Source organism: Salmo trutta, chromosome 30 (genome assembly GCF_901001165.1).
Source record: "Salmo trutta chromosome 30, fSalTru1.1, whole genome shotgun sequence".
Lineage (NCBI taxonomy): Eukaryota > Metazoa > Chordata > Actinopteri > Salmoniformes > Salmonidae > Salmo > Salmo trutta.
Window position 1 is genome coordinate 8,169,651 of NC_042986.1, and position 14,436 is coordinate 8,184,086.

General features: G+C 43.8%; 1 protein-coding gene across 4 annotated transcripts; it reads right to left on the reverse strand.

Annotated features, from left to right (window-relative positions):
• Nucleotides 1–1,360: 1,360 nt before the first annotated feature.
• LOC115167830 (myosin light polypeptide 6) lies at nt 1,361–14,201 on the reverse strand. 4 transcript variants are annotated; one of them, XM_029722496.1, is made up of 6 exons: nt 14,004–14,201; nt 11,887–11,914; nt 4,802–4,945; nt 4,371–4,544; nt 3,974–4,051; nt 1,361–1,998 (listed from the first exon to the last, which is right to left on the reverse strand). In XM_029722496.1, exons 1-6 carry the CDS (start codon nt 14,184–14,186, stop codon nt 1,970–1,972), a joined length of 636 nt encoding a protein of 211 aa, XP_029578356.1. In that variant the 5' UTR covers nt 14,187–14,201; the 3' UTR covers nt 1,361–1,969. The 4 variants fall into 4 exon arrangements, with proteins under 4 accessions (XP_029578356.1, XP_029578355.1, XP_029578358.1 ...); XM_029722495.1 differs by having other exon boundaries at nt 4,796–4,945; XM_029722498.1 differs by lacking the exons at nt 11,887–11,914; nt 14,004–14,201 and adding exons at nt 12,133–12,160; nt 12,608–12,736.
• Nucleotides 14,202–14,436: the final 235 nt, after the last annotated feature.

Below are 14,436 nucleotides of genomic sequence, written 5' to 3' on the forward strand. Positions count from 1 at the left end.
CTTGCATGTAATCTTTGCCCTCTCCTTTTTATTGTAATTTCACTGTTGAAATATTTAGCCATCCAGAGGACAACGTCTCCTCCTCTTTGATTGGTTCTTGAATACTACAGTACCTGTAGTATTGGCAGAGAGCAGAGGGAAACCTTTAATTAAAGGAGAGAGCTAATGGCCTTCTGGATTTAAAGGGCTTTGGTGAATCTGTTGCCTGTGGGAGCGAGTGAGGGGATCTTTGCATGTGTGAGAGGGTGTGTGCATGAGAAAAATACAGAAAGCGAAAGTGTGCGCTCAGCCCCCTCGCTTGCTCTCTCCAGTAGTCCTGGCAGATAGATTCCAGTGTAAAATTAATTGGCGGAGAGGTTTTGAGGCAGGTTGCAGGCCATTAGAGGTTCCCCCTGTCGAATGCAGAGCCACGAGGATCACACACTCACAAATAGCAGGTTTAAAATAATCAATACACTTCACTTACATCCAACACAAACACAGGCCAGTGCACGTACGCTCAGTAATTAGGGGACAACCTATTCACCCCTGTGCTATGATACCTTACCTTTTGCACGCACACACACACACACACACACACACCGATAGATCTCTTGGTACCTAATGAGAGGAAATAGTTGACTGGTTGTGAGGGGAATAAGGAGAAGGTCAGGAAGCCGGAGGGGAATCGGTCTTGGCACACTAAGCAACATAACATACAGGATTCTACTGGGGATGTTCCAGAATAGTGTCATACAGTTCCATGTTTCAATCCAGAACACTGTCATACAGGATCACACACACTGATCAATAACTGTACAATCTTTTTAAAATTCAGTCAGCGCCAAGGAAAGTTGAGATTGAAGTGGTTGCAAAATACATTAAAAGTTCTCTTAAGAGTGTCAGAACAATTATATTACACTGGTTACAAGAGAACTTCGTAACTATAGAAACATGTTTTATGAAGTGAAAACTATTCCCATTGAATAAGAGCATGCCTTTTCCAACAGTGCAAACTCATTATGCCAATATTTAATAAAAAGCAGACTGTTAGAGTTGTAGTCACTCAGTTATGTTTTGTTATGGTTTCATTGTGGGTTTATGGTTACCGCCTAACCTGTCATTCACAAAACATACAGTAGATGTTGCTTGGATGTGCTGAGTATGAATGGTCTTGTTGCAACAGACAGCACTGCCCTCTTGTGCCCACTTAATAGATTGCAACACATTTCTGAGCACTAGTTAAAAGTCAAAATGAGTCAGTTAAAACAGCAGATATTTGTGGAGCTAAAATTATTTGACAATAAACCCTCATGTTCACCCTGTCAAATCATGCTCTCACAATTAAAATTTGTTAGAAAAAAAAACAAAGCAAAAACTGTTTTCAGAAAATCATTTTTTTTATTTGAACGCTGCAACAAATAAAGGGAAGAAAAAAAGAAGAAAAATCCACTGAACCTCTCACGGATTTCTATGTCGTCATGATTGTATGGCTTCTTATGCACATTGGTTAACTAACTGCATAGCTCTGGCAGCGAAAGGAAGGGAGACATTCCCAGCCAAAGCAAGTCTTCATTAGCCTGGTCTCAGATCTTTTTTGTGCTGTCTTGACAACTCCATTGCTGTCACTGTCATAGCATTGACAGAGTTGTCAACTGGCATGACAGCGCAAACAGTTGGTATGAAGTGCTCTCTCTCGGAATGTTATTGCTGGTCACCGTCAGCAGCACACAAGCTTCTAATTACATGCAAGTTTGTCTTATTCTTAATTCAATGGACCAGGCTGACGCATAAAAATAAAAAGCTTGGGTCACTAATGGTCTTAACTTGGGAATGTAAAGGCACTTTCGAAAGAAAAGAGACGTGAAGATATAATAAGACTGCACAGGAAACGGGCAGGACTAGAAACTAGTTGCAAAGAGGGGAAATGTGTCACAGAAATAAAACGGGGTGAAAACGAAGAATTAGGAAGGAATGTTCTTCCCGATCTTCAACCGCTCATGACCATCCGGACGAGTTCTGTGATGTAAAGAAAGAGGAAGAGACAGAAAAAAAACATTAGAATCCCAATTCATAGCTAAATTGGGGGAATCAACTCCAAATACAGCAACATCCTGGTTGTTTTGAAAATTAACCCTTCGACCTCAACATTGTTTACTTTATATAATGGGATGCTGTTGTAGGAGGTACATCCCTTGTTTCTCTAAGTCCATGAGTAGAGGAAAGCAGGGGCGAGGGAGGAGGACAGAGGTTGAGAGATCATCTCTACACAATCTCCTACTCAGCCAAAGTGGATGGATTTGGCCAGGATGACTGGTCTAGGATCCAAGAGACCGTTAAAGAGAAAACATCTTTGTTTTCTCTATGAGGCACAGATCAGGGGGGAAGAGATTGGAAGAGAGAGATTGGGGGGGGGGGGGGGGAGTGTAGAGATCACAATAGCACTCAGCTATAATCAGTGTCCATAAGGAGAGAAGATATCGGCAGCAAAAAATAGCAAATTCACTGCAATTCTGGGGTTAGTAAAAGGGAGGAGTGACTGGTCTGTTATGTCAGAGTTGGGGGAATATAGAAGATATGCTCACATTGATTCAAATGGTCAATTTAGTGTTAATTCTCATGTAGGGGCTTTCACAGAGAGACTTCCAAGGCAAACTGCCTATTTGTGGCAGCATGGAATTCACGTGATGAGGCCCAAATGAGAAAATTGCATTGTGGGGAATAACCTGCTGCAAAAGGTGCTCAATTATATTATCCAGCCCAGCTCCGAACACAACATGGAGTACAACAACCACTCCTGCTAGAGTGCTCTGCATGTATAAACTACCCCTCTATAGGGTGAATATCAATTGTATTTCCTCTCTCCTCTTCTCCTTCTCAAAACGCATTGAAGGAAAAGGTCCGAGGGAGCGAGGAACACAAATGAGATTCCACTAATCCTTCAGAGAGAGGGGATATCCAGACATGCAGAGGGGCCTGCTGTAGCAGCCAGGCTCAGGGTAGAAGAGAGAGACAGGGGGCAGCAGGAGAGAACAGGGAGTTTACCAACGAGTCAAAACCTCCAGTCCAAACTGCCCTACAACAGGACTCTCTCTCACCAGGCTATCCCACTGCAAGATGTACAATGGGTTTACAAGGCAAATAACAGCTTTTGTGTGTATGTTTTGCAGGGATGCCTAAAGCAGGAGAGCCTGAGAAGAAGCCCGTTGTTCAAGTAGGCTCTACAGTATACCCTCTGCTGCCCTGCTCATACCGGCGCTCAGCCAGACATGATGGTACGCACAAACGCTGTGGAGGAAGAACAGTTACACAGCATGTTACCAATTCGGTTTTTATTCACAATCTGGTTCTCCCATCACCAAATAGTTACTGTATACAAAACGTTGCAGAGCTGCATCGTTGTGCAGTGACACAGGAGATTGTAATTGCTGGTACTTTCGCCACCTCAGTCCAGGTCTTTAGCCAACTGCTTCAACGGTAAAGTTATAGAAAAACAAACTTGTCCACTTATTCAGCCATCGACATTGGCACTTGTCATTTAGCAGATGCTCTTATCCAGAGCGACGTATATGAGGAATTAGGGTTAAGTGCCTTGCTCGAGGGCAGAGACAGATTTTTCACCTAGTCGGCTCAGGGATTTGAACCAGCGACCTTTCGCTTACTGGCCCAATTCTCTTAACCTCGAGGCTACCCGCAAGATTGCGCTATCAATATTGATCCATGCATAAACAAACCTTTGCACTAAAACATCCATATCTTCATTTTGTACACACTGTAGCCCAGAAGTCCTCCCCCGCCACAACTTCTGCACTTTACCTCTCGCCACACAGCAAGGAAACATGCACGGTCATCATTGCATAACCAGGGTGTTGTGGTTAGAAGTAGGAGTCGCGTAAGGGTGGTGGGGTTCTTACAACACATTATTAACCTAATCAGACCCAACAACACATCCGTGTCTCCTCTATCTCCATCTTTAATTCTCCCTCCCTCTCACCTTCATAGTTAATACAGCCATTAGCGTCCTCGTGTCCGGCAAGAAGCGTCTCTACCTCCTCCTCCGTCATCTTCTCCCCTGAAAGACAGACAAACTCATATATTAGTAAAGTAATAGCTACACTGTTGTGTGTTCTCATTGGTGTTGAACTGAAAAAGAACACACTTGAAAAATCGGTAATCGTCTGAAATCTGACTTGACGTTTGTGCTTTGATTAAAAAAAAAGAATTGGCACATTACAGAGAATATCTTTGCGACATTTGGGATTCATATTTTCTGAGTCAACTTCCAAATTAGATGACCTTTTGCTCAGGGATTTGCATTCTGCATTAAATACATGAAATGTCTTTCCTCAGGATGTGGATGAGAGTAAAAGAATGACGCTCCAGTAACCCACCTAGTGTGGTGAGGACGTGACGCAGCTCTGCCCCCATTACGGTGCCGTTGCCCTCCTTATCAAAGACGCGCAGTCCCTCAACGAAATCCTCAAAGGAGCCCTGGTCTTTATTCTTAGCGATGGCCTGCAGCATGGGCAGGAACTGCTCAAAGTCAAGCATCTTGTGGTTCATCTCTGGACAAGTAGAAACGGAGGAAATTAACAAATTGATGATAGACCCCTGTGTTCATTCCTAAAACATCACAACCCTTTCAGCACAAGAGTGATCGCTAGGTCAAAGGCAGTTAAGATCATGTTGGCGTCGGATAACGCCTTCGCTTGTGAAAATTCAAAGAACCCTGGTCCAAACAAGTTCTGGTAGAGAGATATGTTTAGGGCACAGAATGAAATAGAACACCAGTATACAGTATTCTATTGTATCTCACCCTCACCCTCAGCCTTGGGGTTGCCCAGGACCTTGAGGACCTCTGCATTGACGGGGTTCTGGCCCAACGCCCGCATGACGTCGCCGCACTGACTGTAACTGATCTTCCCATCGCCGGTTCTGTCGAAGAGGAGGAAAGCCTCCTTAAACTCTAGAGGGTGGGAGGGAGATATGGTTGAGTGTGAGGAGAGAATGAGTGGGTGTGGGAGAGGGATGTTAAATGGTTAGGAGGAGATGGAGGGGGGGAAACAAATGAAAGACGGGAAGATGGTCAACAAGTTGGAAATGCAAGAGAGGTTGGATAAGTAAGACGGGCCAGAGAAAAAGACACCAATCAATATGATAACCAATAATGTGTGTATTACTTCAGGTAGTTTTAGATAGAATAACAGGTTAGTGAACTTAGCATTGTTTAACATCAGCTTATTCCATTAATGAACGAATCATGGTCTCCCTTCACCTGACCAGCGGGATCAACACGGTGGCACATAGGAAAGTAAAATGAGATCGCACCAACTAGTGGAGTGGGTAGCCTAAAGCCCAATTCAAACAAAAAGCTTCTTTTTTTTTTTTTAGCGAGTGAACGAGTGTGCTCACACTGGAAATAGAACGCATATGAGTTAATGAGAGAAAATATATGGATCGCAAGCGTCAACTTAGAAAGCAAGTCTGTTTAATAAGAAGATAAATTGCGTGGGTCGTGTGCAGAATAGGAATTGTTATGATCTTCCCTATGCTAAGTAGACTAAAGATGTAGTTTAAAAAGTATTTGCCTGCAAGCTAAGGTTTATCAGTCAAATAAGCTACATTGTTTTTTTAAATGCAGCTTTGTGTCACAGGCTTATAGCCTAAGCAAAATTCAAGGACTCCCGATTTCAAGAGAGAATAACGTCACTGTTTGTAGAAGAATGAGACTTGGTTGTTTACAACTCAGGTTAATTAGCTACAACATCCAGAGCTTTTCAACCTCTGCCATATTGTGGATTCAGAGCAATCTAATAGAACTCAAAGGGTTTTCTTTAATGGAAGCGTCTCTAATGTCAAACATGTAAAGCGTGGTGTACCGCAGGGCAGCTCTCTAGACCATCTACTCTTTTCACCAATGACCTGCCACTGGCATTAAACAAAGCATGTGTGTCCATGTTTGTTTTATTCACTGCTTTAGCACACTCCGCCAATCTGGATGTCCTAGCCGTGTCTGAATCCTGGCTTAGGAAGGCCACCAATGAAATTTCCATCCCTAACTATAACATTTTCCGACAAGATAGAACTGCCAAAGGGGGCGGAGTTGCAATCTACTGCAGAGATAGCCTGCAGAGTTCTGTCATAATATCCAGGTCTGTGCCCGAACAATTCGAGCTTCTACTTTTATAAATCCACCTTTCCAGATACAAGTCTCTCACCGTTGCCACATGTTGTTATAGACCCCCTTCAGCCCCCAGCTGTGCCCTGGACACCATATGTGAAGATAGATGGGGGGCAATCAATTCAGAGTTCGTACTGTTAGGTGACTTAAACTGGGACATGCTTAACACCCCGGCCGTCCTACAATCTAAGCTAGATGCCCTCAATCTCACACAAATTATCAAGGAACCTACCAGGTACAACCTTAAATCCGTAACCATGGGCACCCTTACACATCATCCTGACCAACTTGCCCTCTAAATACATCTCTGCTGTCTTCAACCAGGATCTTAGCGATCATTGCCTCATTTCCTGCGTGCGTAATGGGTCGCAGGCCAACAACCACTCCTCATCACTGTCAAACGCTCCCTAAAACACTTCAGCGAACAGGCCTTTCTAATCGACCTGGCCCGGGTATCCTGGAAGGAAATTGACCTCATCCCGTCAGTAGAGGATGCCTGGTTGCTCTTTAAAAGTGCTTTCCTCACCATCTTAAATAAGCATGCCCCATTAAAAAAAAATGTAGAACTAAGAACAGATATAGCCCTTGGTTCACCCCAGAATTGACTGCCCTTGAAAAGCACAAAAACATCCTGTGGCGTTCTGCATTAGCATCGAATAGCCCCCGCGATATGCAACTTTTCAGGGAAGTCAGGAACCAATATACTCAGTCAGTTAGGAAAGCTGAGGCTAGCTTTTTCAAACAGAAATTTGCATCCTGTAGCACCAATTCCAAAACGTTTTGGGACACTAAAGTCCATGGAGAATAAGAGCACCTCCTCCCAGCTGCCCCCTGCACTGAGGATAGGACACGATCACCACCGATAAATCTACGATAATCGATAATTTCCATAAGCATTTTTCTACAGCTGGCCATGCTTTCCACCTGGCTACCCCTACCCCGGCCAACATTTCAGCACCCCTGAAGCAACTTTCCCAAGCCCCCTCCCCGCTTCTCCTTCACCCAAATCCAGACAGCTGATGTTCTAAAAGAGCTGCAAAATCTGGATCCATACAAATCAGCTGGGCTAGACAATCTGGACCCTCTCTTTCTAAAATTATCCGCCAAAATTGTTGCAACCCCTTTTACTAGCCTATTCAACCTCTCTTTCGTATTGTCTGAGATCCCCAAAGATTGGAAAGCTGCCACGGTCATCCCCCTCTTCAAAGGGGGAGACACTCTAGACCCAAACTGTTATACCTATATCCATCCTGCCCTACCTTTCTAACATTTTCAAAAACCAAGTTAAAACAGATCACCGACCATTTCGAATCCCACCGTACCTTCTCCACTATGCAATCTGGTTTGAGAGCTGGTCATGGGTGCAACTCAGCCACGCTCAAGTTCCTAAACAATATCATAACCGCCATCGATAAAAGACAGTACTGTGCAGCAGCCTTCATCGACCTGGCCAAGGCCTTCGACTCTGTCAATCACCACATTCTTATCGGCAGACTCAATAGCCTTGGCTTCTCAAATGACTGCCTCGCCTGGTTCACCAACTACTTCTCAGACAGAGTTCAGTGTGTCAAATTGGAGGGGCTGTTGTCCGGACCTCTGGCAGTCTATGGGAGTGCCACAGGGTTTAATTTCGGGCAAACTCTTTTCTCGGTATATATCAATGTTGCTCTAGCTGCTGGTGAGTCTCTGATCTACCTCTACGCAGACGACACCATTCTGTATACATCCGGCCCTTCTTTGGACACTGTGCTAACAGACCTCCAAACGAGCTTCAATGCCATACAACACTCCTTCAGTGGCCTCCAACTGCCTTTAAAATGCTAGAAAAACTAAGTGCATGCTCTTCAACCGATTGCTGCCTGCACCTGCCCGCCTGTCCTGCATCACTACTCTGGACGGTTCTGACTTAGAATATGTGGACAACTACAAATACCTATGTGTCTGGTTAGACTAAACTCTCCTTCCAGACTCACATTAAGCATCTCCAATCCAAAATTAAATCTAGAACCGGCTTCCTATTTCGTAACGAAGCCTCCTTCACTCAGGCTGCCAAAAATACCCTCCTAAAACTGACTATCCTACCGATCCTTGACTTCGGCGATGTCATTTACAAAATCGCCTCCAACACTCTACTCAGCAAACTGGATGTAGTTCATCACAGTGCCATCCGTTTTGTCAAAGCCCCAAATACTACCTACCACTGCAACCTGTATGCTCTCGCTGGCTAGCCCTCACTACATATTTGTCTCCAAACCCACTGGCTCCAGGCCATCTATAAGTCTATGCTAGGTAAAGTCCCGCCTTATCTCTGGTCACCATAGCAACACCCACCCGTAGCACACGCTCCAGCAGGTATATTTCACTGGTCACCCCCAAAGCCAACACTTCCTTTGGCCGCCTTTCCTTCCAGTTCTCTGCTGCCAATGACTGGAACAAATTGCAAAAATCACTGAAGCTGGAGTCATATCTCCTTCTCTAACTTTAAGCATCAGCTGTCAGAGCAGCTTACCGATCACTGTACCTGTACACAGCCAATCTGTAAATAGCACACCCAACTACCTCATCCCCATATTGTTACTTATCCTCTTGCTCTTTTGCACCCCAGTATCTCTACTTGCACACCATCTGCACATCTATCACGCCAGTGTTAATGCTAAATTGTAATTATTTTGCCTCTATGGCCTATTTATTGCCTTACCTCCCTACTCTTCTACATTTGCACACAGATTTTTCTATTGTGTTACTGACTGTACGTTTATGTGTAACCGTTGTTTTTGGTCGCACTGCTTTGCTTTATCTTGGCCAGGTCGCAGTTGTAAATGAGAACTTGTTCTCAACTGGCCTACCTGGTTAAATAAAAAAAATGTATGCTGATGATTCAACCATATACGCATCAGCAACCACAGCTAATGAAGTCACTGAAACCCTTAAAGAGCCGCAGTCTGTTTTGGAATGGGTGGCCAGTAATAAACTGGTCCTGAACATCTCTAAAACTAAGAGCGTTGTATTTGGTACAAATCATTCCTTAAGTGCTAGTCCTCAGCTGAATCTGGTAATGAATGGTGTGGCTGTTGAACAAGTTGAGGAGACTAAATTACTTGGCGTTACCATAGATTGTAAACTGTCATGGTCAAAACATATAGATTCAATGGTTGTAAAGATGGGGAGAGGTCCTGCCGTAATAAAGACATGCTCTGCTTTTTTGACACCACACTCCAAAAAGCAAGTTCTGCAGGCTCTAGTTTGTCTAATCTTGATTATTGTCCAGTCGTGTGGTCCAGTGCTGCAAGGAAAGACCTAGTTAAGCTGCAGCTGGCCCAGAACAGAGCGGCATTTTTTGCTCTTAATTGTAATCAGAGGGCTAATATTAATACTATGCATGCCAGTCTCTCTTGGCTAAGAGTTGAAGAGAGACTGACTGCATCACTTCTTTTAATAAGAAACATTAATGTGATGAAAATCCAAAATTGTTTGCATAGTCAACTTACACACAGCTCTGAAACACAACGGACATGCCACCAGGGGTCTTTTCCCTAAATCCAGAACAAATTCAAGAAAACGTACAGTATTATATAGAGCCCTTATTGCATGGAACTTCCTTCCATCTCATATTGCTCAAATAAACAGCAAACTTGGTGTAAAAAACAGAAAGCAACACAACGCCTCTCCCCTATTTGACCTAGATAGTTTGTGTGTATGCATTGATATGTAGGCTACGTGTGCCTTTACATTTTTCTATGTAGTTCTGTCCTTGAGCTGTTCTTGTCTAATGATGGTCTGTATTATGTATTGTGTTTCATGTGGACCCCAGGAAGAGTGGCTGCTGCTTTTGCAACAGCTAATGGGGACCCTAATAAAATACCAAAAGCTAGCAAAGCAGCAAGACTTTAGCATAGGTACGGTGGCTTGCGTACAACATCTAAGGTGAGTCAAAAGGAACTCACAATAACACCTCCCAGGGGCTACATAGTGAACAAATACAAGTGTTTATTATGGATTTTCATGACAATTACTTTGGCATACGCTACGCAGTGTATGTGAATTGACGCTGGCTACTCTCACACGCAAACTTTGCGCCGAAGCACGGGGTCTCTCCGTGTGATTTCGGCTGAAGCCAGCTCATTTGACACGAAGGCGCCTATCAGACTCTGGATAACGGGGTCTGTTGTGGAGGTTAATTGAGGCCAGCGGCGTAGACGGGGGAAGAAAACACCTGAGCAGAATGACATTACCTAAGCAAGGCTGGGGAACATTATCCAATGTAGCCACATATGACAAAGGTTCCCCTTTTAATGGCACAACACCCAGTTCACTAAGGGAATTAGCTTAGTCCGCATCCACATTAACAAGTAATGACAAACAAGTCAAACTAAACAGCCACAAGAGGCTCATCTGCTACAGCCTACACTAACTACCATGAGCTTTGTAAATGTGCCTAATCAGGCTCAAATATCAACAAGTGGGGGGAAGAAAATCTGATATGAATTCCTATGTAACCAACACTTGAGTCTTCGCACCAGTAAGTTCTCAGATGTCGTAATCTCTTTTGTGCATTTACTTCCATCTGAATATTTGATGACCCTAAATAGGTCTGCGTAATATAAGGTCGGGAGGTGTTATCTAAGCCTTCCAAGGAGGCATGCAGGTTTCTACTGAGTATTAGTGTAGGACATAGAAAACACTAAATCCATAGCGGACAATGCAGAAGCATCTCAACCATAGACTGATCTCAAGCTATTTGTTTTTTTGTTTTTTTTAATTAAACTATTCAGCTGAAAATTTCCTTAAAACAAACAACTTGATTAGTAGCAGCAAAGTCTTATAAAGAAGCTGGCCGAACTAACTAGAAAGGGCCCATAAGCAACTAAAAGGTCTAGGAGAAATTATGTAACCACTTGGTGGTGGTCTCTCGGTTCTAGGACCACGGTTCTTGGACTAGGGCCCAATTCCTGTTCAATGCTGTGAAATCAGGAAGTAAACTGAAAAGTACATTTAAATTAAAAAAGTGTCCATATACTTCCCAAATTGACTGAATTGAAGTGGAATTGACCGCAACCCTGGCCTGCAGAGTATGGGATATCCCTTCAGAACCACAGGCAAACACAGCACTGGTCGATTGTAATTTTTCCTGTTCTCAGGAATGTGCCTCCCTCTTCCCTCATGGCCCGCTGAGTTCCATTTCCCAACACCATATTAGGTAATGGAGGAGCGAGGGACGGAGAGCTGGATTGTCAACCATGATTAAACAAGCCAGGGAGTGGAGAAGACTCATCTACTAGTCTGTGTCCATCTCCAAAAAAGGAAAGGGAACACTCCAGGGGAGATGACAAGCTAGTAAGATAGCATGCAAACATTTATGGTACATGAGAACGGAACAATTGGGAAGGTATGCAGTTTGATGCAAACCCAGAACGTGGAGTGACGACACACCAGGAGCCTATTACTACCTTGTATACTGGATCTGAGCTAACGAGGATGAAACTAGCTATAAAACAGACTTTCTACTGACAGTAAAAAAAAAAAAAATTAAACACGAAACAGACATGACACAAAGGGCTAAAATAACAGGTTAGACTCAGTCCGTCATTAAAGACACCAGTGACACCTTGTAACCTAATATCCAAGGTGTGACTGGCTATCACAGCCTTCAGCAGCTGTATCAGACCAACAACATGCCTTAAACACTGTTAGATTTAGGTCCAAGACTCAAGGGCCAAATAACTCACCGTGTATTTGATCCAGGTTAAACTCAATCTGGAAAGAACAAGCAGTAAGGAAAGAGTGGTAACTCTGCTACTACAGAGGAATGACAGACAAGGCATAAAGCAGATGATAGCCCGAAAGAAAAAGACAAGCAAGAAAGAAAATAAGTGGCATTTGTCTCTGAGTTGAGGACGGCAACATGCAATAGTTGGTCAAGTTTGGGGAAATTAGCTAGCTAGCTAATCTAGTTAGCAAAATGTGTAACTCACCCATGATTTGATCTTCTGAGAAGTCAGACTGTTCAAAGAAAGATAAAGTTAGCTAGCTACTATGATATTGTAAAATCCTGTTGCGAAAGTCCTGTGGCTAGCTAGCTAGGCAGACAACTTTCTATCATAACCTTATCTAGGAACTAGCTAACGTTACTAGTCAGTGAGAAATACTAACATCTGGGTGACATTTGGAGACAATGGCAAATTATATTGAGATTTAGCTACTGGTATACCACTTTATATCAATAAGCTAGGGTTGCTAAACTGGCGAGTAAGCAACTAACGTTAGCCAGTAAGCTAACTAGCTACGATAACGCTAACTTGGTAGTTGGTTCTGCTCAATTAAACTGGCTAACGTTAGCTAGTAAAGTTAACGAACTATTAGCTAATTCGACATAGCTACAATTCCGAAATAAGAATCGGATTTCGAGTAGATAGCTAGTTAGTTAATACAGGTTATTGAAGAACCCACCATATCTGTGGCCGTTGGAGTGTGTCGAAGCTGGAGGAATGTGGAAAAGGAAAAGCCCTACTAGTACTAGCACAGCCCCAGCAGTGTTTACTTGCTCGTCATAGCTCCTCTGTGCTGCATCTGCGCAGTGCGCATAACCATGGATATGCCAGGGTAGGAGTGACCCTGGCCCTTTTCCATGGTAAAACCATTGAGATCTATATATATATATTTTTTTAAATAATTGAACCTTTATTTAACTAGGGAAGTCAGTGAAGAACAAATTCTTATTTACAATGACGGCCTACCCTTGCCAAACCCAGACAGGGTCCCATAGGCCGTGCGCCGCCCTATGGGACTCCCACGGCCAGATGTGATACAGCCTGGATTCGAACCAGGGACTGTAGTGATGGCTCTTGCACTGAGATGCAGTGATTTAGACTTTTTGAAACTGTCATAGGCCTAGCTACATTATACTCTGAATGTATGTTTCATTTTGGCCTGTTCTAGAAATGCTGTTGGATTCCTTAGGTTCTGAGACTAGCACATTGACTAGGCCACAACCTGCCTAGTCCTCGGATCAATGAGGACAAAGTGCCAAGGAGTGTTTACAGTCTATGGGTATATTGACCCCCTTATAAACTCTCGCAACACAGACATGCAGCAGACCACTAATTCTATTGCAAAGTAACATACAAAGCAGTGATGAGAGCAAAGCTATGGATGTTTCATAACACAGCGACAGGCCTGATGTGGATGAAAAACAAATATAGGTCTACGAATTGTGATGTCTCTGTGATTTTACATTTCTAACCAAACGTTTTTAGAAAGGAAAGAAAACGAGTTTAATTCATTTCCTTTCACTAACCCCCCCCCCCCCCCCCCCAGGATATGAATATGTAAATGTTTGCGGCAGAAGGTTCAAGGCTATATCTGAGTATCTCCTGGAGAGAAATAAGCACACTCCCTCCCAGAGGAGGTCAGTCACAGACAGCTTCTAAAGCAGTGCCCTAGTTCAACTCTTCTTTATCCCAGAATGATACTGGTCCGCTTTGTAAGCGCATCAAGCTATTGAGATGCTTTGTGCCTTGAACATTTCCCAGGACAAAACAATAGTAATAAACTGCATATTTCAAAATAGATTGAATGCTTGCATCTCAAGAAACAGCCTATCGCTCTGTCTACTTTCCAGTCTATTATGACATGGGAGCTATTTTCAGCATGCCCTATTAGTCATAGTAGTTATTCAGCACTGTATCGATACATTTTGTAAAGAGACTTCCACTGATCTAGATTTTAGGATTGCGTTCCACATTAGCTCTGTCATTGCTGTGCACAGACACGCACGCACGCACGCACGCACACACACACACACACACACACACAGTTGGATGCTGTGGGAGGCACCTCCACTCACCTCCATGGTGCTGGGGTCAAATGGAGAATCAGAGGGTCGCAGCATCCTGGGTTTCTGTTCTGGAGCTGACCTTGGCTGGGCAGGGTTAGCTGAGGGGAGGCAAGGGAAAGGAGGCCCTAGTCTGGGCTGCTGGGCCACAGGCGATGGAGTCTTCTTAATAGATGGTTCTCTTTTAGGGGCCATTTCTGGAGTTCGTAACAGCACTGCTGTCGCCCTCTCACTCTGTTCCCTGTACTGGTTACTAATGTGGTTGCGGAGAGGAGTGGAGGCAGAAATGGAGAAAGAGAAAGTGTGTCAGATGTGTACGGGAGCGAGAGAGAGGAAAAGAGGGAGGGAGAGATGGCGAGAGAGCTAGAGAGAGAGAAATGGAGAGGGAAATCTATAAATAGAGAGAGATAGGGGAGAGAGATAGTGGAGAGAGGGATATATTTAG

What these genes read in the sequence shown, in the direction of transcription:
- LOC115167830 (XM_029722495.1), bottom strand. Translation starts at nt 14,186, where the DNA reads ATGGCCCCTAAAAGAGAACCATCTATTAAGAAGACTCCATCGCCTGTG. An exon ending in TTGACCCCAGCACCATGGAG is followed by an intron (nt 11,915 to 14,003) that starts GTGAGTGGAGGT and finishes TGTTCTTTCCAG; the next exon opens with ATTGAGTTTAACCTGGATCA. An exon ending in CCCCAAGGCTGAGGGTGAGG is followed by an intron (nt 4,545 to 4,795) that starts GTGAGATACAAT and finishes CTACTTGTCCAG; the next exon opens with AGATGAACCACAAGATGCTT.